Below are 27,078 nucleotides of genomic sequence, written 5' to 3'. Positions count from 1 at the left end.
TAGCTGTAAAATTTTTCTTTTTTAAAAAAAAAATATTTCAACATTGTAACCTCCTAGTTTTAAAATATACAAAATGTAAAAACAAAAGAATTTGGCACCGCCAAGCTAACGCATTTGTGCCTATCAAATAAACGAAATGAATAAAAAAAAAAATAACAAGTCTGGTTTAGATCGGGTTTTTCAAATTATAAATTTTCTGGTTCGGGTCGGGTTTTTAAACTTTCAAATTATCGGGTTCAGGTCGGGCTCGGGTTTTACAAAATTTTTTTATCGGGTTCGGGTCGGATTATGCAATTTTAAAATGTTCAGGATCGGGTTGGGTTCGGATTTTTCGAACTTTAAAATACCGGGCTCGGGTCGGATTCGGGTTTTTCAAGTTTCAAGCTCTCGGGTTCGGGTTCGAAAAAATTGAAACCCGACCATCTCTAAAATTAACCTTGTGCAAATAGATGAAGCCGCCTCCGAGAAACCGATTTGAAAATAAATTTAATCGAATTGCGTTTAATCACTGTAGAATTAAAAAGAACCGAAATCTGTTATCTGTCTAAAATGTGCTTTAGAGCTTTGAAATCGCTAAATTTTCAAATTTACAAAACTTAGCCGGCCGTAAACGTAGCTCGAACAAATAATTTTTGATCACATTGAAATTTTCACAGTACTTTCAAAATTGATTTCTCCAGCGGCGTACGTATAGGATTTAATTTTTTTATTGGTGATTTTTTTAATCACCAATTTTGTGTTGATTTTTATGACACGTTCAGCATATTTTACTAAAAAGAGCGTTGTTTCGCGAAAAATCCAAATATCGAAAAATCTTACGTGCGTCGCTGGCTATTGTTATAGGCAAACTGAAAAATAACTTTAGTTTTAAGATCTATGTTAAGAATTACGGGAGATAGATTTCCGGCCATAGACCTTTTTTAAAAAAACGCCTCGGCGGAAAAATCTTGTGGCCAAATAACTTGAAAAAATATTTTCTGTGCTTCACAACTAGTATTATTCAATTTTACAAGATCTCGATTCACACCTGTATTGCGTCAAGAAAAATTCCTAATTTTCTAATGTTTCATGCTCTACCCCGATCAGAAGGGCATAACTGATTTATAACACCTGGAGTTATTTATTTCAAAAATATTTTGAAACAGACCCTGTTATAAATACGGCTGGTTAGTTGTTAAAATAACAAAAAATAAAACAAAAACCTGGTTAATGATAACAAAATTGTAACAAAATTTAAAATGATTTTATCAAAGTTAAAACTAAATGAGATATATTTTTTTCTCCAAAAGTATATACGTACTCTGTAAGAGAACTGTATTAGATATAATCATCTAATGACAGTGACCTAGTAACAAACGATCAATTCATAAATTGATGGTCTCATAATAGATTATGTTATAATATTGATAGTATATAAAACTGTCCGCAATCCACTTTCAATTCAGTTATCTGAATATAACTCCAGTTGTTATAAATATCAACCATAGTTCTAATAGTGTTATAGTTTTGAATAGAATAGTGTTTATAGACAATGCTATCAAGAGGCGCTCCTCGACGTGAAAATGGTTGGACGTGTCTACTCTTGGAACGCTCGTATGTTGCTCTGCGCGACTGAAAAAAAAATTTCGTGCTTAATGAATGTATAAATAAACCTTAACATTACACAAGAGGTCCATTGATGCCTGGCCTTCAAAATCGTAAAACAAAATTACTTTCGGTTTGAGCACTTTACACCAGACGCCCACCTTAACACATTTGTCTCTCAGCCCGCCACCAAAGCAAACCGTGTCTGCTACCACATATGGTACCTTCTGACATGAATTGATATTATAATTATTTTTATCAACCACACACTTGCTCGATTTTTCACCACATAATGAACGGTTCATATTTGAAACAGTGTTTTTTTTTTAATTTTCCCGCTCGTTACCCAGTTAGGAAAACTACACCGCTCAGAATACGGGATCGAAACAAATTTCACCGCAAATCACGATAAAAGTGCGGATTGAACAAGGAGCCAACTACGCAGACTCCCTAGTTTTGAACGGGTGGGAGGAATATGTTTCAAGTCGATGATAATGATCCCTTGCCACAGAATGAACAGTCTCTTCCTAGTCGCGGCGGTTTCAGGTCGCAAAATTAAGCTATATTCCGGTACAATAGTGCACAGTGATAAGTAGACAAGATGTGTGACGACGATGCTGGCGGTCTAGTTGTTGATAATGGATCCGGAATGGTCAAGGCCGGTTTTGCCGGTGATGACGCACCGCGTTCCGTGTTTCCTTCGATCGTTGGTCGTCCCCGGCACCAGGGTGTGATGGTCGGTATGGGTAACAAGGACTCGTATGTCGGCGATGAGGCTCAATCCAAACGTGGTATTCTTACTTTGAAATACCCGATCGAGCATGGAATCATCACTAATTGGGATGATATGGAAAAGGTTTGGCATCACACCTTCTACAATGAGCTGCGCGTTGCCCCAGAGGAACATCCGATCTTGCTGACTGAAGCACCGTTGAACCCGAAGGCTAACCGTGAGAAGATGACTCAGATTATGTTTGAAACCTTCAACTCGCCTGCCATGTACGTCGCCATCCAGGCTGTTCTGTCATTGTATGCTTCCGGTCGTACCACCGGTATCGTTCTGGATTCTGGTGATGGAGTATCCCACACAGTTCCAATCTACGAAGGTTATGCTCTGCCACACGCCATCCTCCGTCTGGACTTGGCCGGTCGTGATCTTACCTCGTACCTCATGAAGATCCTGACTGAACGCGGCTATTCCTTCACCACCACCGCTGAGCGTGAAATCGTTCGCGATGTCAAAGAAAAGCTGTGTTACGTTGCTTTGGATTTCGAGCAGGAAATGGCTATTGCTGCCGCTTCTACCTCGTTGGAGAAGTCCTATGAACTTCCAGACGGTCAGGTCATTACCATCGGCAATGAGCGTTTCCGCGCCCCGGAGGCACTGTTCCAGCCATCTTTCCTAGGAATGGAAGCTGTGGGTGTCCACGAGACTGTGTATAACTCAATCATGAAGTGCGATGTCGACATCCGTAAGGATCTGTACGCCAACACTGTTATGTCCGGTGGTACCACCATGTATCCAGGTAATTATTTTGCCATTTGGCTGTTTACCTCAAAAGTACAATATTTCTTTTTTTCGCTCGCAGGTATTGCTGATCGTATGCAGAAGGAAATCACCGCCCTGGCCCCATCGACAATCAAGATCAAGATCATCGCACCTCCAGAGCGCAAATACTCCGTTTGGATCGGTGGTTCCATTTTGGCTTCCCTGTCCACCTTCCAGTCGATGTGGATCTCGAAGGAAGAATACGACGAATCCGGTCCATCCATCGTTCATCGTAAGTGCTTCTAAGTCTGATGACGAACACCAAAAATATGGCAGCAGCAACAGCATCAACACCAGCAAGCATCGATTTTTTTTTACTGTGTAGCGTTGTCACTATGCAATGTAATGTGGATTATTATTTTCATGTGAATTTTTTCTAGCGAATGACTTTTAGACAAATAATAATAAATTGAAAGCAGACTCCCATAAGATCGGAAAATAATATCGAATGTACTAATAAATGGAATTTAAAATGCTTAATACCATCAAAAAATCTTCCTATAGCTGTTTAAGAAGAGGGGAAAACACTAGTTTTGTTATTTTATTGATCTATATTAAAAAAAATAAGTAAGAAATTATTCTGTTTTATTTGGTCAATTGGTAAAAGTAGACTTATTCTCCCATGTAATTGTGAGTTTTTATTTTTATATTTAAACCACGTGGGAAGATAATGTCTGTTTTCGAGAAGTTTTCAATAGTTTCTCCTTCTCTCTCTCTCTCTCTCTCTCTCTCTCTCTCTCTTAAAATGCTATCAAGTTTGGCCAGGATTATTGAGACTATTCACTATTGTTCGGATTACAACCAGTGAATGGCGTAATCGCGCTTATGATATATCTAAGAGAAGATGTATAAATATCGAGTTTAAGCTAAGTAAAAATTCGATACAAGCTTCTGTTCTCATCCTACAATTTGAACTAATGCATTGAGCAGAGGTAGAAGTATGTGATACGTGAGATTGACCGTGGAATGTCAATCAGTAATATGGAATTTTTTTTAGTAATCAGCAAACATAAGAGCCAGTTTTGAAGTAGAATAGTTCTAACGTTTCAATACGGGGCTCCCGTTTCAAAAATGTGTGCTGAGGTACTTTTGTAGTTTTGGAATTCGAATAACTTCCATTGTACTGAACGAAAGCACTACATTTTTGCACTATCTGATGGGAAATATGTGCACTTATATTGTATCCATTTCCGTAAAATGTACGACAACTATAAATAACGAAAAATGTGTTTTGTGAATGTTATGATTATCTGTGTCATGATTGGTCCGTGCTATTCTGCTGGCGTGCGACACATGATACATCGTTGCTAGCCACATCCCATATTCTATCTACGTTCGTTGGCCCATATATAAAAGGTAGCATGCAAATAATGCAGTTCGTTTTCTGTTGTATCGGTTGGATCAGCTCGTTGCCGGTAGCTTAAATCGAACAAATTTATATCGGCCCTTTTAAGGCGGTATTGAGGTTTCAAAAAATCTATTGTATTTCTTTTACATGTTTGAAATTTGAAATGTGCTTCATAAAAAACAATTGATCAAAACCTGTTGGTTTTCGAGATATGGGACACCATTCATGGCCACTTTCGATCCTTTCGTGCGTCGTGTTTTTCGTTAGTGATAGCAAGCTCCTGTCTAAAATATCGGGTGTTTAGAAGTTTATTCGGCAAAAATGTCGCATTGGCCGATACAAGTTTTTTAAGAAATTTTGTTTTTTGTTTTTACAGCCTTTTAGGCAAAAAACTGACTTAATCCATTCATGCCGATGTTGTTTGTGGACAACAACGTTTTTTAACAGCTATAACTTTTGATTGATGCAAGATTTGCTCACAAAAACAAGTAAGGCTAATAACTGTAACTATTGCCTTTCATTTGAGTATTAACAGTTACAAGGATCAGCTCTAGAACTGAAGTTATTGCAATTAGTCTGATTGGATTCCAATGGAGCAGTGCTGCCAGGGACAATTTACGTTGACGACTGAAAATTAATTTTTCATATATCTTCGTTATGTTGCAATATTATTGAAATCTGATAAAACTTATCAATTTAGACTGTCTTTGGCTACGTTTTTTACACAAATGTACTATTGCAAATATTCTAGGAGAATTGTATTGAGCATAGAAAGGTAAAAAATGAGCAGCTTCTAGCACTGCGAGGAAAGCACCTATCTTTATGCTAAAAGGCTTTTCGTGTTTCTTGACCCCACCGTTTTCAAAGAAAAATAATTTTGGAACCCTACATGCACGAGAAAAGTTGGAAAATAGTTATCAAATTCATAAAATGAGTAGAATGATTAATATAAGTAACAACAATAAAATAAATTAATCAAATTCGCTCAGCATATAGGGTTAGGGATTTTTCTAAAGAGATCTTTCTAACCCGAGTAAAGAGGCTAAAGACCCTAAGCAGCAATCCTCTACAATCAAAAAAAAAGTTCAGCTCATTAAACGTGAAATTTGAAAATAACATGAAAGAAATCCTAAATTATTAGAAATAATAATATTGAAGAAACCTAGTAATTGAAAAAATGAATAAAATCAACAACCTAAACGAATTAAATGAATTGAAAGAATTAAATGAATCAAATGAGTTACACGAATTAAATAAATTAAATTAATTAAAAGAATTACATGCATTAAATGAATTAAATGAATTAAATTAATTAAATGAATTAAACGAATTAAATGCATTAAATGAATTAAATGAATTAAATGAATTAAATGAATTAAAAAAATTAAAAGAATTAAATGAATTAAATGAATTAAATGAATTAATTGAATTAATTGAATTAATTGAATTAATTGAATTAAATGAATTAAATGAATTAAATAAATTAAATAAATTAAATGAATTAAATAAATTAAATGAATTAAATTAATTAAATGAATTAAATGAATTAAATGAATTAAGTGAATTGAATGAATTAAATGAATTAAATGAAATAAATGAATTATATGAATTAAATTAATTAAATGAATAAAATGAATTAAATTAATTAAATGAGTTAAATGAATTAAATGAATGAAATGCCTTCGATGAATTTTACAAACGTTAAACAGCACATCAACTGATAAAATAATTTTGGCGTTATATCCTCCAAGAGGTATTTATGGAGAATTTACTCTTCAAACAAATTTAGTTCCAGACTTAATGTCTTTAGCAAAATTTTGAGGAGTGCTACTACAAACCACTTTGTTGAAGACATGAAGGCTCCATGTGTTCAGGGTATTAACATATTTTAGGCTATTTGTTTTTAATTTTAAAATAAATTATTATGATTTTACTGTTCATTTCTTTCTTTTTATTTCGACCATGTTAGTCACATTTTCTTTTTTACATTTTAACGACATTCAATTAGCTAGAGATCACTGGGTAGGGAAAGTTATGAAAATTCGAGCCATAGTACTCAAGTGAGAGCAAGGATGTGAAGTAAACAGATCGGAAAACTAGAAGTGGCAGGGTCATTAGAACAGGCTTAATATCGTACGGGCTTAATCTTTGTCTTCTGTTAATAAGGGTCGAGCTTAGGCAGTATAACTACGAATCAACCGAGTTCACTAACATGTGTCCTGATAAAGGTAGACGTGTCTATCTTTGCCGTGACAACCGACTGTTTATGTTATGTTGTCTATTGTTTATAAACAATAAAATTTACATTTTATCCAAAGCTTGAGTTTGTGAAGCTCACAATAGAAGTTATTTTAGAAAAAAACTAGATTAAGTAACACTTCGTAAATATAATTTTATAACTCGATATACTCCATATACGTAGTATTAATGCGCTCAATAAAGTTGTTTTAAATGAAAGTCTCATCAAACTCGCTAAAGACAGGAACTCTGTTACAATTTTTTGAAAAACTGATTCTCCATAATTTTAAAACTTCAAAGATGGGGTTTTGTTATTATACGATTTGGACAGTAAGTTAGATTTTCACCAAACCCCCACCAAACCGAATTTCTGTCTACACCGCTTACTCCAGTAGGGACAAAGTCGTTCTACACTCCTCCACAAGAAACTTCTTCAAATACTGCCTATCTATTAAAATACATTGAAGACCCGATTTAGTCTGCCCCGATTTTGTCAGACTCATATGAAAATATGTTTGAGGGGCTCTAACCGACAAACAAAGCAAATTTCGAGTAAATCCTTTCTAGATCATATTTTTCTTATTTTAAAGACGCAATTATGTAATTTTTTTTTTGATTTTACGCTGAAGGACTCCTTAAAGAGAAATGTATATTAAATAATAAAAAAAGTTATTATGGGAAGGGAAGAATATTTTAACAGCTTCAGTTTATTATAAAGAAAGAAAAACAACTGTCCCGATTTAGTTAATGTTTCCATTTTGTTATCCTAAAATAAACCATGGGGCTGATAAAAACGGGTCTTTACTGTATTTATTATTCACTGTGTCCCACATATTTTTTTTCAATTGCATCGAACTACACCAATTTTTAAGTAGTTTTCAAGGGGTTGTTTTATCGACTTCTTCCAAAATTCGGCGAACCTATTCCCATTCGTGCGATAGTTTATGTTAAAAAGGTATCCTAAATTAATTGTTATACTTAAGGGTTTATATGTTGCAGATTGAGAAAATACAGAATTTTTCAGCTTTTTTCCTACACAATATTACAAAAGCTTATTAGATAACTTTTCCTAATAAGGTTGTAAAAATTAAAAAGCATTTGAATTTTTTAATAGATTTTCAGAGCAGCGTGTACCCAGTGCACTAACGCAAGTGACGGAAGGTTATCGAAAAGTTTCGTGAAAAAGGAAATCCCAGTAATGATAATCATTTTCCCTAACGGGGTTCGAGAGTTTTTTATTTGTTCTTCGGCATTTGGATTAGCGATAATGATTCCAATAAAAGATACTACTGGGAAGTCACTTTTAGAAAAAGACGATATCGAAGTAAAGTTTGAACTATGCTTGCATGCATTTCAGAGGAAGCGTGATATCCAGAGCTGCAATTTTAATTCTTAGTTCTCAGTCGCGTTGGAAATTTGAGTAAACGCTATTGAGAGTATGAAGTTCAAATTGATTCAAATTTTTTTTTTTGATTTTTTGGCCCAGCACAACATATATGTTATTAACAGATCATTAGCAATAATTCGTTTGTATGTCTATTTTATGGGCAATTTTTCCGCATTTCCATTGATTTGGTTTAGCCTTTGAGATTTGTAGCACTGATATTGTCCTATGATGATTTGAGCGATTCTCTGAGTCCTGCCACTATCCCATGTAGTATGTGTTATCAAAAACATCGCGAAGTCAAAACAGTGATCCTATTTTTTCGCTGACTTTGTTTTATTTTTTTTGCTTTAACTTACGGTAAACAACTCTATTCTTCTATTTTTTAATCCGACCTCTTGGTAGTCCGCGTAACTTTTTACCCCGTTGGTGTTCAGAGTGTTAAACACCGGAATAACTGATTTTAATAACAACTTTCAGACGATAATAACTATTCGAATTAGCAGGCTAAAAAGTATTCTACTTGAGAATTACTAGGCTGAAGTGTATTCTACTTCTCATCGGTTATGTCTCTGATATTACCAACCCATTTTTTTTCGAAAACTAAAACAGTTGGCAACTCTGAGACAGAGCAACATTCAACGATATCACACACTCTAGTATGTTTACCGCATGTCCGTTTAATTACTTTTTCCCTATAATTGTCTCATAGCTGAAATAACCTAGTTATAAATTCAGAGAACAGGGGTCTTCTTCATTGAAAGGTTGCGAAAAATGCTCCGACATAACTTTTAATCACTCGATACCACCTGCAGGTAGCACCGTTTTTAAAAGTAACTTATGCTGTTACAGCAAGCAACGAAATGGCTTGAAAAGGCAGGTACCTTCTATTTGAAAGGTTTTTGCGGAGTAACAAAAACGTCAACGCTTACAGCACAGCCTCTTACGGGTTAATTTACCATCCAACCTGAACTGTGTTTAAAAGGTCGTAATAAAGCAATAGTTATTAACATTTTGAACCGGGATGACGTCCGATAGCGTGATTGATGAAGGTGTAATATTCTCCCAAAAACATAAATAAACGAGCCCGTATGATGTCTGCTGGCAGTATTGACTTTTATTTTGTCAAACTATGAAAAAACATGAAATACTTAGTGGGTTTAAAGAGTAAACGTAATGTTTTAGTAAAACTCATAACCGTATTATAGACTTGGTGTAAAAATTTAGTAAACCATATGAAACGGTATGTGGCAGAAAACATGTTCAAATAGTAAAAAAACTGCGAGTGTCCAATACATGCTGTATGTTGATGTTGGTTACGATGCGGTACCTAGTAATTATGTGCAGCTGCGCAAATTCAATTGATTGACAGTTGTATAATTAATGGTTTTATGAGAAAGTAAGCTTTAAGAGCTTCTGAAGGATTGGTGCGTCAAAGTGAACTCGCAAGGTGAAACCATGGGAATCTGTTGCAATGGCTCATAGTTAATCCGCGATGAATCATGGACGTTGCTGTACTATGAATTGATTGCGGTTGCACCGCCTGTTGGTTTTGCGCTGCTTGGGGTTACAGACCATTCGACAAAACCACACAATGCGCAAGGCCCCACTGCGACGGCTTAGGACCCCGTTATTACCCAAACTATGCACTTTGGCAACTTGTCTGAAACCACAATCTATCGTGGCGGGAAGATTGACAGGCTTCGCCTCGACAACCTTGACCCATTTGCTATGCTCTGGTTGAGCTTCAGATGCCGGTTGCCACACGTATTTCGCGGTTGTAAATTTATTGTCCAGTTCCGATCGCGATCTAGAGCGGCGGTAGCAGCAGCTTGGTCCGAACGGACGAAGAGTGAGCCGTTGTGCCTTTCAACAGCGAGTGATCGGGTGAAGCATAACACTCAACAGAGCACCATCCTGATGAAATCTGGCCGTAGGTCCATTTTTCATCGTTCGTTCGCAGAGTTGCTTACCGTTTTGGTGTATTTCGCCCCTTTGGAAAGTACCGCGGTGAAGAGGCAATTAAAGATTTTTTTTTGGTAATATTTTGTTTCGTCGGGTTTGTCAATCGCTACCCGTATATGTGGTGTTGTTTTGGGCATTCAACAGTATGACGTAAATGCTGAATAAAAGAAGGGCAATAGAAATCTTTTACACGTTGCATATACCAATTTATTGCATATTTTCCAAAGTAGGGAGATTATATATGCGGTATTCAGGATTGAAAGTCAAGAATCATAAATATATAAATATAAAATATATTTTGCGAGCTCATTTGTTTCAATTATGCTTAGGTATACTTGTCAGCGTTCCATCATAGATTTTTTTAAACAGTGTACTGCGTACATTTCAAATATTGTATTTTCGCACTTTCCTCGTGAACCTTGGTAAACTGGAGCAAACCATTGGCAATCAAGGCCCTACGGTCTCTGAAATTGAGGTTAGAAAAAAAACTAATCTTGATCGCACTTCTCATTTCGTAATAAATAAAGTAGATCGTTTTCCGTCTTTTACTCCGATAGACGCGACGATTGGCAAGAATGTCTGCCGGACCGGGATGTGTGCTATGCCACAGAGCTGTGGCCTGTGGAAGCTAGTGACGGCGATGAATATCTTGATTCATATCGCGCATATTGGAAGGCTACAGCGGTTGAGTTGCGTGGCTGATCGGCTTGATAGATCAGACGTCAATTCACACACGCACACTTTTCTCGGTTCTGCTTTTGGCATGGTTTTGAGTGATCGTGTAGATTTGGCCTAATAGTTTCATTGCGGTAAATGTAGCGTGTAATAAATGAGTTGGGGTCCTAGGGATTCTCTACAGCGGACCCACTGAGATAGGCGAAGGGTAGGGTTTATAGCATAAAAATAAGAACACAACAAATTATGCAAAAGCACCCATTCGAGCTCTCATAACAAAAGAGTGACGCTCAGTCGAAAACATTTTGTGTGAGAGAGGGAGAAAGAAGCCAGATTTTCAGTCCGTATGCGACGATATGCACAAAAAACACTTGCACCATAAACCCCGTGTAAGAAAATATCTACGACTGGAATCTTGAATTTTCCACACGATGTCCCGGAGTGCCGATCAGGTTCAAATATTTGAACTGGTGCTAATCGCAGAGTGGAAACCGGCCCGTGAGGAACATGTTTATGTTTTTGCATACTTACTGTGGTGCTACAGTCCGTAAGAGTCGGGGCACGACGGACGTTTATGTAGAATGTCATGTTTTGATTGGAAAAGTTGTACCTATAGCTTACGGCCAATGTACGTAAAGTACTATGTACGATATCTGAACCATCTAGCCAGTGTTGTGCAATGCAGGTTTCAAGAGTGTCCTTCAGTTGGTTACGAAATTATATCGAGCAACGAAAGTGATCTGGTCGGTTACGAAATGTATGTTGATTTATGAATATAAGTACGTAAGTTATTTATCACTCAGGAAAATGGCACCTGAACAGAATTATGTCTAAAATTTGGTCACTTTAAACTGGATACTTTTTTCTAAACCGAACATATAAAGCAAAAAGTGTGTGAGTGTAAAATGATTCCTTTTATTGTGTATTTGTCATTTACTCTTCAAAATCGCGTCTCGCTAAAATCTGATTAACTCGCCAGTCAACTTGGCGAAGTTGTCCGAAGTGGCCATATCAGCTGTTACAAACATAATAAAATTGTTCGGGAAACGTTTGTTGATAATCACAAAGCCTGGATCGGAGGGGAAATCGGAAGCCGAAATCCTCAGTGATGAAAGAGATTTACAAACGTACATCGAGCTAAAAACGAGCCGGTCTGTCGACTTTTAACCACTACCGTTACTCCAAATCACGACGAAAAATAAACCAAGATGGCTGAACACAATTCCGGAAGCTGCACACGACGACACAGACGAATGTTGACTGCGTGGTAACTGACGACGATACCTACGTTAAGACAGACTCCAAACAGATGATTGAACAGGCGTGTTCTACGATAACCGGAAGTTGAAAGGTTGCAGATGTTTTCAACTATATGAAACTTTCGAAGTTTACTAAGAAATATCTGGTTTGGCAGGCTATCTGTACCTGTGGTTTGAAAAATGAAATTTTCATTGCAACAGGGACCGAGAACTGGAAAATTTACGAGTGTTTGGAAAAAAGGCTGCACTCTTTCTGAATCTGTTTTGGTCGGAATAACAGATAAATACCATGGAGTGGTGCTACCGCCAGCAACACCAAGTTATTGAAATACTTCAGCAGTTAAAAACCAGAACATATTGATTCGATTGTGTCGTTCTCCTTATTATTCGAAGATTTGACGTAGCATTTTTCGAGCGATTTTTAACACCCCCCTCCCCCATCGTAGCCTTTCGTCACAAACTTCTAAATACCCCCTCTGGTAATTACGTAGCGTGACGGTAACTCTACCCCCCCTTGTCCCCGCAAAATTTAAAAAAAATAAAAAACGATGATAGTTATTCCCCTTTAAAAAAGCTACGTAGCATGACAAGGGGGTCCCTGTCGTCACACATCATCACAAAATACAAAACTCCCCCCTCCCCCATATAATGCTACGTCATTTATGGATGGTCCCATACACAATACCATTACAACACAAAACAGTAAACATTAGGAACCAATATCGTCGCTGTTGTGCTATCTTATGACAAACGCCATTTTGGGGTAAACTGAGTTAGATATGCAACATTACTAAACTAAATATTCTCTACAAAATGGCGTTTTCAGAATTTTGTCATTTCGCTTGGTTATAGAAATATAGCGAGAGACATGCTGAGAAATTTTTACTATTTTGCTTCAAATGACTGTGTCTGGGAATTGGCTCAAGTTATCTTGATGTATAACATGTTTTATGTGTAAAACTATCTGGGAAACAAAATGGCATAATCTTTTTCAAAACAAAAATTCACGAATTGTGAGAAAAATGCAGTTTAAGTTTTAAACTGGAAATATAGTATATTTGGCAGCACTGTAACCAAATATAACTATTTTTTCTAGATTCGCTGACTCTTTTCCTTCAAAATGCATCTCACAGATTGTTTCTAGAGACAAATGAAGCCAAAGATATGAATAAAAGTTAATAATTGATGTTTTTTCTATGGAAAATTTTCCATGTACGATTATGACACGCCATACAAATTTTGTCATCAATACACACCTATGACACGTATAAACGCGACTTTTGTTTACATTTATAGTAAAAACTCGCAACATAGTCAACCGATCTTCCCAATATATGAGATATTAATACAGCATAGATAGAAGCATCAATTGTCTTCTTTGAATTGCTTATAACATGTATAATATTTAAGATATTCAATCTCAAACTTTAAAAATCGTTTTTCTCGAAATGTGCTAAATGGCGCTTGTCATAAGATAGCACAACAGCGACGATATCATATCCTTGAGTTTAGCTCGAACCTATCGTTTGTTTATGGAGATCCAAAAATCTGGACAGGCAATAGCATTACTGCAGGGTGGTTCCATATCAAATAATATGAAGTTCCATAATCGGATTCACATTGATCACACAAATAATACTCAGAGTGCTGAATAGTAGCCATGCGACAATTGAGTTTACAATGTCCAGCTAGTGCCCTGACTAGAAGTTTGCAATTGTGCTTAGAAAAATGCAAATAAATCTTTGAATTTTCAGACTCACATCTGACCCAATAGTTATTTTTTGAAAGCAAGGTTTGAAGAAATTGTTCTTTTTGTCTCGCTGTGGTAAACAATTGAGATGAGTGGGTCTTTGGTCAAATATGGTGCCGATTGATTTCCGATCTTTTCGTAACGTGAAACACTCGTATCAGATTAATATGAAGCTTAGGTTTAGGGAAGTCGCCTTTATCCAGGTCCATCATGTCAGGCATACAGTAACGATAACGTTCATCAAATTGATCCAGTCAAAAGATTTCAATTTAGATATAAAGCAAAACACGTGGTTGTGTATAACAACGTAAAAAACAAGATATCGGTTTATACGGATAATGATCATTTCGAGGTATGCTTCACGATCTGGAATCACGCACGCAAATTTACTGCTGTAGTACGGGGAAGTGTAATCCGTTACGAAGGATACTTAAAGAAACTTCTTACTAGTTATTCCTACAAGTGTTTTCGTCGTGACTATGCGGCTGGACCCATTCCTTCCTACCTGAAACTAGCATATAAAACATTGCGGTACCGTTAAAAGATCATTACTTGCGCATATCAAAGGTAAATTAATACGTGTTAGTTCTATGATCAGCAGAGCAGAGAATCCTAGTCTTTTAGCGCCCTTGGCGGAGGCTCAGTTTTGCGCCTCTTTGATTTTAACTTTGGCTTTCTTTTTCTGTTAGACTTTAGACCAATGTATTATTATGTATATATATATATAGAACTGGCTCCCTTATCCTGATTAAGCTTATGAATCAGATAACGATTTCAGCCGTGCTGAGCCGTGAGTCTTGTATGTTTTTACAATGTTAGCTGCATCATCCACTAAAACTTGGGGGTAAATCGGTTTGCTTTTTCTTGCCTCAACGTCCATTTCTTCATCGCTACGATGTCGCTTAATTTTTAAATTTTATGACTCGCCTAAAATTTTAAAATTTTATGACATCGCTAAATGCCCATCACTTTCTTGTTGTGCATGATCGGATGCCCCTGTTAGTTTATTGTTCTTACGAACTTGTAGTCTTCGTTGGAATTGGCTGCTGTGTTGGTTGTGCTGACATTGTTGAGAGATTGCTTGTTATTTTCTGATCCGCAATGAATATTTTAGCAACCGTTTGAAGTTTTCATAAGTATATTGTGTGCTTGAGACTGTTACAGTAGATGACTTTTCTTTAATCGCTGCGTAGGGGTTTCCTGTGTTGTAGCGTCTGACTACAGAATTGTGGCCAGGATTTGTAACCAGTGTTTTGTGAGTATATTGAACTGTATTGGATTGATGAGAATCGTCAGATAGGAAGGGGTAGGTTGTGTAGGACGCATTCTCAACACACGAACTCCGTTGGGAGCACCTGAGAAGAAGTTTCACCAATACAGACCACCTCACCGTAATTTGACATGAGCTAATTATTTACGAGACTAAAAGTAATTGGTGCCAGATCGTGCAGTCGTACCTAGATTAAATCATCGTCCATTATAACGGGAATGCTGATTTTATCATTATCGTATTCAACAGCGTGCTGCATGTTATTTTACTTGAAGCTTGAGTAATGTTCTTGAACATAATCAGTACATTATGTTTGAAGTGATTAAATTACAGGATGCCACATTAAGCTTCATATTCACTTTTAACAATTGCCCCACTTCCCGAATAAGACAGCGGGGCTGCTATTTGCTCAACATCAACACTCATCGTACCTTAATAGGTAAGTGGAAGCAACGATATTTTTCTACTACAGGGTAGACAAAGCGACAAAATAATAGATACACTTATGTTGCTTCGGGTAGCAATGGGGCAATTTGGCTTTTATTCTGAACGAGATCTGATGCAACACCGAAGTTGCGGCATCTGTCAATACTAGCAGCAAAAATTGAACAATTTCACACACACAAAGAAATAATTCACAAATTGTACAGCATTTTACTGACTAGATAAGCAGGACTTTCGCTTCGATAGAACAAACTTCATTCGTGAATTAGATAGGCCAGTAAAAGTATCGTTAAGTTTGTTAAGTTGCTGTTTCTTCTGTTATAGATAAGTACATAAGAAGTTTTGCTGACATGACAAGGCAGTTTCGGTTAAAAACGGTTTAAAATGACGCCCCTTGCAGACTCCTAGGTTCATTATTTCCCTGCACAATGTGAACAGGGAATGAAACACACCGATACAAAATTGAGCAGAATTAACAGATCGGTCGGAGAAATTTCAATAAATTTTTATTCAATTTCAAAGTAGAAAATAACAATGATTTAAAAAAATGCAGAAGCTAATTTTCAGAAAATCGTTCACAAGCTAAAGTTTTGTGATATTTTCAGTATAAGCTTACTGAAGATATGTCTGTAATATCATCATTGCAGTTATTGAAAGCGACGGACGGAGTATTTTTCCGGGAGACAGTAAGTAAAGATCGATTTATTGGGATGGCAAACGCAATTCATCATTGAAAACTCCGGCTTCACATTTTAAATCATACCTATTGAACTCCATCGAATAATATCTGATGTGCTTTCAGATCAAAGATCTTCCGCTAAATAGCAAATATTTCGGAAGTACACCTAGATATTCTCAGATTTGTGATTACCCGTCTAATGGAAGCAATTGGCATTTCTAGCGACAAGTATTTTATGAAGGACTACCGTGCCTGCATGCCCACTCAAAAAGTTGAGATCGACGGTGTGGTTATCGATTAGAGTTTTTCATCTATTGGATCTATTAAAGCACGCGATCGACTATTTCAAGGACCTTTTACTCCAGTCAGCGAAAATTCTGAATTGACAACTGCACATTATGGTGCAAAATACGTAGTATGTTCCTACAAACTTGTATCGAGTGACCTTTAGTGGGACCGCTTTGCCTATTTACGTATTGTTCTACAAGAATGTGCCTATTACCGGGAGAGTCCATATCATCTATTATCCTGCCCAGCGTGCTCTTTTGGCTCGATAAGAGTGCAACACAAACGATCTCCTTGGGGAAATTTGAATAAATCTAAATGGGCCTGACAGGTGTGGTCTCCTGCCGCCTTTTGTCGAATCTCAGTTTTGCGCCCTTTTGGTGATTAGATTGACTTTCTTTTCCAGTTCGACTTTCGGACAATAATTTATCGTTTACCTGCAAACAGCACACATATTCCGACTTATTTTCTATTATACCACTTATTTTATAAGGCAGACCAAGACCAAGGAAACTAATATTAACGACGATAACATTAAATTAGCTACGAGAATATTCTAAATCTATTCCGGAAACAAGTTAGTGTCGGATTCTGATGAGACGAAGTCGAAATGCAACCGAAACGCATAATTTCATAGTAAAAAAACTGCAACGGATGAGTTCCGGTTGTAATACTTCGTTGCGTGAAGAGCACAATTGATGTTTTATTTGGATTAACTAATAGTCCAACATGAAGACACCATTGCTCAATTACACAAGGCTTGCCGCATCAAATAAAAAAATGTGCAAAAATCGGTGATCATTGTATGATAGTTATCAGCGCAGCCATATGTCAGAAATCCAACCTCATTAGGCTTTCTCTGCAAGCCATCGACGACAAGGTTCCATGAAAGTAGTAATTAGCACACCACCTTGGACCTCCACAGACGCTCAGTTTCCTACTCTGTACTTGTCTTAACCAAAAGCACAGATGTCGGTTGCTAAGCATTGCGTGTATCCAGTTCATGATATATTAAGGTACTCTATGACCTCCTGCTGCTTCCAAAATGGATTCGAAAGACACGTTATCAAAAGCACCTTTAATATTGAGAAAAACTTAGACCGATCGGTCTAAAGCTGTGACGCGGCCCCCTTTGGGAATGAATTTTACAGTTATTTCCCGCCACGCTAATGGAATTTATCCTGTTGCAAGACTACAAGTAAGAACATTTTTTAAAATATGCTTGAAATGTTCATACCCTCTTTTTAGTAACACTGTAATAATTCCATCTTTTCCGGAGACTTATACAGAGCAAACCTTTCAATCTCTCATTTCATCGATTCAGTTGTCACAATTTTACGAGAAAATGCCCCAGAATCAGAATTACTTGAAAAGTACTGTAGGGCAATCGTCAGTGGTGACTCTGTACAGCCTTGAAAATGTGTGTCAAAAAGACAGTTGAGTACTACATCTTCGTCAGACGAGTGTTCACCATTAGCAGTTCTAATCGAACTGACATGAAAGCCTTTCGATTTCGAAAGTAACTTAATTAATCTGCTAGTCTCGTTGAGACATTTCTGTATGCTTTGCGAGCTAACTTAAAGGCCTTGGACACGTCCCTGCGTCTGCAATTCCAAGCTCTTCTGCATAATTTTTTGAGTCGACCAAGTTCGCTATTCTGCCAAGGTGTTCCTCTAGAAGAACGTATAACTCGAAGCGGGCAAGCCGACGTTTGAATGATCAAAGAAGATGTACGACGGTTCGAGCTCATTTGGTACTAACCAGTTTTCCAACACATGCGTAATACCGTTGGAGCAGAGAGTTACATCTAACACCTGTGCTCTGCCAGCTCATGCAAATGTTGGGCAACTTCCTACATTAAATATGTACAGTTTTGTACTACTTAAGTATGCCATCAATTCGGTGCCTCTTAAATTGATATCTGAGCTGCCCTAAATTACATGGAGGGCATTTGCATCACCGCCGATTATGAGGGGAAACCCATTTTTGCCACAGTATGAAACAATCGTTTTTACAACGAGTAGGTCATGGTGAAGCAGGAAGCGGAATGGTTCCTGGCATCGCACAGTGGCTGGAGGCTGGCCAAAACCTCAAAAATTTATTTTTGAAATATTGATACTTTATATTTTTCCTGAATTTCTCATGTATTGAATGATGTATATTCAAAATTTTATAATCATTGGATAAGAACACGATTTTTAACATGAGTTTAAACGTAGCAAAGTCCGGACTTTTTAATGATTTTCATTTCCGAAACCACCATTGCTCTGTTCACTTCAAATTCATGTTGCTCTTTTGATTTTGGTCCGATTTTAGCAAAACTAGTTTCATTGTGTAGAAGAACGAAAGAATTTGCTTGGTGATAAAATACATTTGGTAAATTTGCTTGGAACTATGACTTTTTAGTTTAAATATGTTTGAGGTGGTCAGATCAAAAATACTTTTTTCACTAATGTATTCTGTACAAATTTCGGAATCATTTCGGAACGGTCACATAGCATATATTCTATGGTAAATAACCTCCACTTTTCGAATATAATGGTCTCGTTCTGCGCCTAGGTGCGCAAAAAGATTTAAGGAGATTTTGAAGCTTTGTTGCTTATATGGAGGCGCATGGTGTTTTGTGTAAAATAATTAGACAATCTACAGTAAACCAACACGTTATACAATGGATTTAAAGTAGTGTTCTTCATTTTTTATGATATTGCTGACATTGGTGAACAGTAACGGAAAATCTGTCATGAAAACGGGATCATAGTTATAAGAAAGGTTCAATGACACTGTATGGAAAAATGCATTTAATATTTTACGATTTTTGACATCAAAAATGAGATCAGCACCTCAAAATTAGCTTAAATTGTGATTTTCAGCCAAATTAGGTAACATTTGAGGTTTTGTCCGACTTTTGTTTGAAGACCCGCCACTGTGCATCGTGACTAAACTGGGAGCTAATTGGTTCACGAAACGGACATCGGTACCGAAAGAAATTCCGCCACATTCTGTAGTCTTTCACTGACGGTGAACATGGACTGGAGAGTGGGCGAGAAGCATTCCCATAGCGACCATCTCAGGTGATTCCGCATTGATTAAAGGAACCCTGCTACTGCACGGAAAACGACGACCGGCAGTCCAGCTTACTGGGTAAAGGAGTCGCTCGGTACGCTACACGCTGCATGTCTCAGAGCCAGAAGGCGGGCTCAGTGACCAAGATCGAAGAGTGAGAGGGGAGCGTGAAGCGACGTTTCGGGAAGCTAGGGTTACTTTACAGCGGGAGATCAAGCTTAGCAGCCAGTTTGCCATAAGGAGCTGTGCTGTTCACGTCTGGGGGACGTGTACCGAATCGTGAAGGCGAAGATGAGGACCCGTCGATGCCAGCTGAAATGTGCCCGGGTAAGCTAAAGATAATCGTTGAGGGTCTCTTCCCGAAGCACGACCCAACTACTTGGTTACCGACACCGTGCGGATAAGCAGAAGGAGCAAACACAGACGAGTGGCAAGTGACTAACGACGAGCTCAAAGAAACGTCGTTTCGACTACGATTAAAGAAAACCATCGGTTCGAAAAGAATACACCAAACGTGGCGCTGAAAACTGCGCTCGTGGCATATGCGGTCATGTTCAGGATGGTGCTGCAGAAGTGTCTAGCTGAAGGCAGCTTCTCCGAAATGTAGAAGCTGGTGTTGCTGCAATGCCAGGGACATACTTGGAAAACTCCTGGAAACAATTATCTTTAACAGGCTGGCGAAACGCACGGAGGGTGAGCGCGGACTGTCTAAGATGTAGTTAGGATTCCGCAAAGAGGTGGACAATGCTCGTGAGTACTGAGAAGGCATCTAAACAGAAGCTAAGAGGAGATCGATACTGCACTGTAGTTAGGTACCATCCATAAATGACGTAGCATTATATGGGGGAGGGGGGAGTTTTGTATTTTGTGATGATGTGTGACGACAGGGGGGGTAGGGGGTCATGTCACGCTACGTAGCTTTTTTAAAGGGGAATAGGGGTTGACCTGATGTCACGACAATCTTACCCGTTTCATCTAACTAACATCGTTTTTGATTTTTTAAATCTTTTACGGGGACAACGAGGGGGGTGGAGGTTACCGTCAAGCTACGTAATTATCAGGGGGGGTATATGGAATTTTGTGACGAAATGCTACGATGGGGGAGGGGGGTGTTAAAAATCACTCAAAAAATGCTACGTCATTTATGGATCATCCCTTACGATAGATGCGAAGAATCCTTTCAACAGCGCAAGCTGGGAAGCCATCGCCGTAGCGCTGAACAGTATAACCATGTCAGATCTTGAAGAGCTACTTTCAGAGTAGAGTGCTCGGGGCTCCATTCTCGGTGTAACTTGTTGGAACGGGATGTGCGATGGGGTCTTGCACTGCGGCTGCCCAGGAAATCGTTGGTTTCGCGGTCGACGTGTCATTAACGGTGATGGGTTAGACACTAGATGGAGCGAAGGTGTCGGTGACGGAGACAAAAGATGCGAGTGAGAGCTGGATGAACTGGGTCAAGTTGCAGATAGCTCAACACAAGATGGAGATAGTGTTGGTCAGCAACTGCAAAGCGGTTTAGAGGATGCATATCGCCTTCGGAGGGCACCTGACTGCATCGAAGCGTGCACTGAAGCAATTGAGAGTGATAATCGACGATCGGTTGAGCTTCAATAACCACGTCGACTACGCCCGTCAAAAGTCGGCGATGGCAACGAACGCAATAGCGAGGATCGTGCCAGACGTCAGCGCCCCTAGAAGCAGCACGAGACGTTTGCTATCTAGTATTTAGTCGTGGATACTGCGACATGGGGTTCCTGCGTGGGGTTCAGTGCTGAAAACCAAGCGGAACCGCGAAAATCTGAACAGGACGTTCCAGCTGACGGCCGTACGAGTCGCGTGCGCGTTCAGAACAATATCGACGTAGGCTGTATAGGTTATCGCCTGGATGATCGCCATTTGCATCACCCGGCGTAGGATATGAAGTGCAGCAATCAAAGGAACACCAGAAGCGTAAGGAAGACGGCGAGAATCGATTCGATTACGACGTGGTAGCAGCAATGGGACAATACGGAGAAAGGAAGGGAGACCTACCGGCTAATTTCAAATTTGTTGACGTGGGTCAATAGAAAGCACTGACACCTCTCCTGTTGGGCTCTGGAAGTATCTTTATCGGCTCGAGCACGCAACGTCATCATTGTGCCCGGAGTGTGAGAACGTCTAGGAGATACCGGTTTTCGAATGTCCGAGGTTCGAAGCGACGTTAAGGGACGAAATGGGAAGACCGAACATCAACCCGGATAATGTTGCCTACAGAATGACAAGCGGTGTAAATACATTGAACGCGGTCAATAAAGTGGTTATGCTGATATAATCGCCTTACAACGGAAATGGTGTGGTGAACAGCGAGCAACGGTTTCGGGGGAACTTCTCTCGCCGTGGAAGTCTCGTCGGGGACTAGACTGCCCAAACCCGTTCTTTGAGTTGCTTTTGACATTAAAAATGTCTTACTCCACTATCTGGGGCTAGGTGTCATTCTAAAATCTAAACTATCTCCCATGTAACGAAACTATGTAAGGTTTGCACGCTTATAACTCCGATATTACTAGATGGATTTCAATCATTCATACACCAACCGATTCAGAAACACGTAACTTAAATATTGGTAATAATTTTATATCTCCCCAATAAAAGTAGACTTTTGGAAATTGGTAAAATTAAAAAGTTCACGAAAAACGGGAAAATTACCATTCGTGAGGCAGATTTCTCAGACACAGCCGTCAAAAGAGGGCAGCTTAGTGACTCAATGAAAGACGAAAAGTCATAAATAGAAGCAACGCATGTCCGTTTAAATCAGTTGTTGCTCTTATCCCATACAAGCAACATCGTCTCCGGGTGATGCAATAAGCGTTATCGATTTTCGGCAACGTTGGCATTTGCACACACTCGCACCTAAGTGACTAAACCATATACGTTTATAAATAGAGGTGACGCTTACACGTTTGAATCAGTTTTTGTTCTTATGTGGAACGGGTAAGATCATGGCTGCAGCGTCTGGGCACTACAATAAGCGGTAGACGCTATGCATTTTCGGCAGCGGTGGCCGTGTGCGGATTTTTCGGGTACCAGCACGGTGTCACAGAATGATTTGCAAAGTGGGTGGGTGGGGTGGTTTGGATTTAATTCAATACGGTGTGTGCTGCTTAAGAGCGTTGCGTTTGAATAAAATATATTTACTTTTAATCATTCGTGTGCGTTGTAACTTGTTAATCCATGTTTACGGCGCTTTGTAGCTGTGTAGGGTAAAGAGCCTATTGGTTTTCATATGTTTCATATTTCGGTTATATGTTTTTTATCAGTAAGGCATCTGACAACGTGCTTCTGTAGTTATTGCACTGTTCAGCAGCGTAGTATTTTATATAGGAGAGTACACTCAGGTTTTATTACGCGGTATTTTTTACGCGAATTTTGAAATTTACACGGTTTTCATTTACACGGCCTGTATCCCCTGCGTAAAAAAACCTGAGTGTAATTGCATCGGAAACAATCACATTCCCAGCAGAACTTTTTGTTTTCTAATTTCAAACACTTTTGTTTCGTACTGCACACAACGGAAAATTTTAAAACAGAACTTACCGTCTCAGCAGCAGTTTAGGCGGGTGTTCTTTTTCGATTCAAATTCAAGCCATGTCTTAAGCGTTACTGGACTTAAAATTGTTTTCCCAGTTTATCCAGTCAGAATATCTGTCCTACCCTATGTATTTAAAACACAGTTCTAATTGCGTTTTAAAGTATACAACAAATAGAACGGTTGGATATACTAATTTAAATTTAAAAATAAATCTGTTTTAAATTATGAAACAAACTACTGTACTGAAGATATAATTATGTCAGTCCTATTACCACATAAAACACCTATATAACATAAAACGCTGCAGAATTGGTTTAATAATACAATGTTTACACTACAGAGTTATAACACGTGTTAATAAATAGCAACAAGAAAAATGTCACCAAGATAGCATAAAAACCCGTTTTAACTGGTAGTGCGAACGTTGCATAACAATGTAATTTATCAAATAATTTCATTTTTTCCACCACTAATCGATCAAGAAATACTTAAACTTAAGATTGTTTACTTAAGTTTATTAGTACATTATTGAAAATTTAAATGGAAAATGGAATTTCATATTTCATGGAGAATCTGTATATTTCCGTTGGCGGGCGTGGGCTTCCTCATCACAACTCTCAATATGGAACTTTTCTTTTGAATATATTTTCTGGACAGACCAGCCTATTTTTACTAGATGGATCAGCCAAATAATGCCAATCACCTAGTGAGATACTTGATTAATTAATAGATTACCGTTAAAAGACTTTCAATAAATTATGTTTTGATGGGGAGGGTATATAGCAAATTATAACATATGAAAACAGGCGAGTGAACAAGAACGTGAGTCGATATGTGTGATAGATAAAATTCATTTGCACGCTCTTGAAAAAAGCTACATTTTTAATGTCACCGTGGTCGTGTCCTGTACACAACCCTTAAATTTTTTAAAATTTTTCCCTGCTCAGGGTATATATATATATATATATATATATATATATATATATATATATATATATATATATATATATATATATATATATATATATATATATATATATATATATATATATATATATATATATATATATATATATATATATATATATATATATATATATATATATATATATATATATATATATATATATATATATATATATATATATATATATTTATAACCATGCCCCGTGGCAGCACAAATATCGCGTCTTAGGTCTGATATAAGCGTCAAAAGCACTATTCCCAAGTATACATGCACGAAGCATTTCACGTGGATTTGTCATGCCATTTTTGTTGAAAGCTACGAAGACGGGGCTAAGTAGCTTTCCAGCATAGATGCTTCCTTTATGGAAATAAGGTTCTTGAACCAAAGCTATAGACATGACCAGTATTTCAATCCCACGATTTGTGAAAACAAAAAAGCGTCCACTCGCTTAACACAGTAAGGGTAAGACACACGACACTCCGTGCGCGACTGGCATATTTTAGTCCTGCCAGCCATTCAGTCCTCGGCATGAAGAAACATCTTGACTTGAGGACTCTTATTTTAAGTCGCCTCTTACGACATGGGAGCAGTAACCCAGGGGATCAATTCTTGGTTGAGAAACTTCATCCCGCCGGATGCCACACGGCCTCTAGGCTGGTTTTGTCCGGAGAAAGATAATAGACTGTTATCAACCTCCTAGTGGACTCCAGCAGACCTATTTGTTCATTCGCCCTTACAATACAATTTAATCCTACAATCGTTATGAAAATATTGTGAAATACTCGTGCTTAACCGAAACTAAAATGTGAACATTCAATCGCTCCCAATTTTACCCTACCATTTGAAACAATGAATTAGAAAAAAATAATAAATGCTATTATAACCAACGCCAATGATTTCAACAACTGACTAGAGTGACGATAGAAACAGGTTGAAAATGAATTCGACAACCTATATTGTAAAAACTAGCAGGTTGGCCGTCGTCGATCTTTTCGGCTAGACACCCCATTATTCGTCAATGGTATAGTGCTGGCGAAGGAACATTATTGGATCTATCAGCTCGAGTAGTTTTCATACGGCCCTCAGGCTTGAAAATTCTCATTAGCGATCGAAGTTGAAACGTGGGAAAGAAATAGACTTTTTAGCAAAAAATTGATTGCTGATTTGTTGAAGTGGATCGAGAAGAGCATGCACTTTTTATTCAACAACGAGGAAAGATTATCTGACCCGTTGGAAGCATTGGCTAATACTACGTCGTAAGATTCAGCAAAAACCTATTGCAAACGATTAAATTCGACGACACAATAATTAAAATTAAACGATTGTCTCACTCCACTGGTAGATTTCACAATAACGAGCTATTTACCAAATCAAGCACAGCGAAAGCTGGGAACTTCGGCACACACATAAACTTCAGAAAACACGAATTCGTAGATTATCTGTTATGTCAGCTTTGGTGTTAAATAAGCACTTCTAGTTTTGATCAACATTTTATTTACTGAGAAATTCTCGAACTAAACGAAATTACAGTTAATTGGAACTTTAGAGAATTACCGAATCTAATTTGTCCTGTAAACAAATCAAAATTCACGACTGTGAAAAGATGCACAACACTCGAAAGATCGTTACCTGGAGTCAATCCGTTGAGAAGTTATTCCAGGAATACTATCTGTCACAGCTGTTATATCCACACTAAGGCCAGTATAAAAAATAACACACTAACACACACGCACACACCTCCGTCAACAATTACTTCGGCCTAACAACCTTTAAGCTTCGCGATAAATCATGATCGCACCTACATCGTTCAAAAGTACTCGAACCCTGCCTGTGCAGTTGGGCCACAGTGACTGGCCGGTAATGCTGTTGCGCGATGTTGTTTTTTCCCTTCCCTGGCGGCAGCTCTCAGAGAAAATCGATACCTAAACGACACGCATTCACGTAACACATGCTGCAGCACCATGCACTTTATCTCGCCTCATCGCACCGGCTCCAATCACATTGACACACTTGAGGGCTTCTTCAATTTCTTCGCCGCGTGATCCGCGATCGCCACCTGGCTGGAAGCTGATCTCACATGCCGCACTCAGCTGGCCACCTCGTAATAACTATAATGGGTAATGGGTTTTACGATATCACGCAGAAAACTTAACGACCTCACGATCGCCCCGTCGCTTGTGAATCAGTTCACGATTGTTGCAACTAATTGAACCGCACAACTTTCCCGAGGACCTACCAAAAAAAAATCGGACACATCCAGTCCAAAACGCACCGTAACCGAAACTAACGACTCGCCAGCAAAGGTGCTTATGTTTTGCCCTCCTCCTCGGGCGCGATCTCCAGCGCCAGCCAGTCAACTTCTCCGAAACCGAAAACCTTTACGAGCCTCAAAGTGAGCGTCGAAAGCGACGTCCTCGCTTTCTGGTGGTGGTGGTGGTGGTGGCAGTGGGCGACTTGAAGCGTCCAATAAGCATCGCGACGTCGATGCATTAATATACATTGATCGGGCGGGTGGTCGCCGCCGGTAGGTAGTATGGAGAAGCATCATCGAGACTGAGTGAGAGAGAGAGCGGCGGGGTTCATATTCATTCATGGTAAGAAGCATGGCCCTCCGAGTTTTAATGGCTGTCACCGGTTGTTGGGCTCCAACTGAGGGAGGCTCTTTGCTTATGCGTAAGATAAAAATGGTAACAGCGAAGGTAATATGTTTTAGGATAAGTATTTCCTCAGTTTTAGTTATTATTTTGAATACGTTTTGTATAAACTGGACTCGCTGTTGTTCGGGTGTTTTTGTTTGTTGGTCCACCTATCTTACATCTTGTTCAACTTTACGATGAGTGCTGTTCTCATATGAGAATAGCCGCATTCTCGACCTTTGCTGCGGTAGCCGTGAGCATTTCTGCTAGTAGGCCTTGAAGCCTACTTGTTGAAACTTCAACACCGAGCTTTTCATGTATTTATTCAAGTTGAGCTTGTTTGAAGGCATCTCCGAAACATTGTTTTATCTGGATTTATTTAGAACGTTGTGCTCGGCGAATACATCGAGCCAG

At 38.4% G+C, this 27,078-nt stretch overlaps 2 protein-coding genes across 3 annotated transcripts in view; one reads left to right on the top strand and one right to left on the bottom strand.

Moving 5' to 3' along the window:
• LOC131684364 (serine/threonine-protein kinase Pak-like) overlaps positions 1–25,821 on the bottom strand; it is an 89,770-nt gene extending 63,949 nt beyond the window's left edge. The window contains exon 1 of one of the 2 annotated variants that reach the window (XM_058967182.1): positions 25,658–25,821. The gene's annotated coding sequence lies outside the window, so the exon portion shown is untranslated. The remainder of the gene's footprint in view (positions 1–25,657) is intronic. The other variant, XM_058967183.1, reaches the window with a different exon arrangement.
• LOC131684365 (actin, muscle-like) lies at positions 2,099–3,569 on the top strand. Its single transcript, XM_058967185.1, has 2 exons — positions 2,099–3,110; positions 3,174–3,569. Exons 1-2 carry the CDS (start codon positions 2,186–2,188, stop codon positions 3,377–3,379), a joined length of 1,131 nt encoding a protein of 376 aa, XP_058823168.1. The 5' UTR covers positions 2,099–2,185; the 3' UTR covers positions 3,380–3,569.
• Positions 25,822–27,078: the final 1,257 nt, after the last annotated feature.

The sequence above is a fragment of the Topomyia yanbarensis genome, chromosome 2, assembly GCF_030247195.1.
Source record: "Topomyia yanbarensis strain Yona2022 chromosome 2, ASM3024719v1, whole genome shotgun sequence".
NCBI lineage: Eukaryota > Metazoa > Arthropoda > Insecta > Diptera > Culicidae > Topomyia > Topomyia yanbarensis.
Note: the sequence above shows the minus strand (reverse complement) of the source record. Positions and strands in the feature narration are given on the sequence as shown.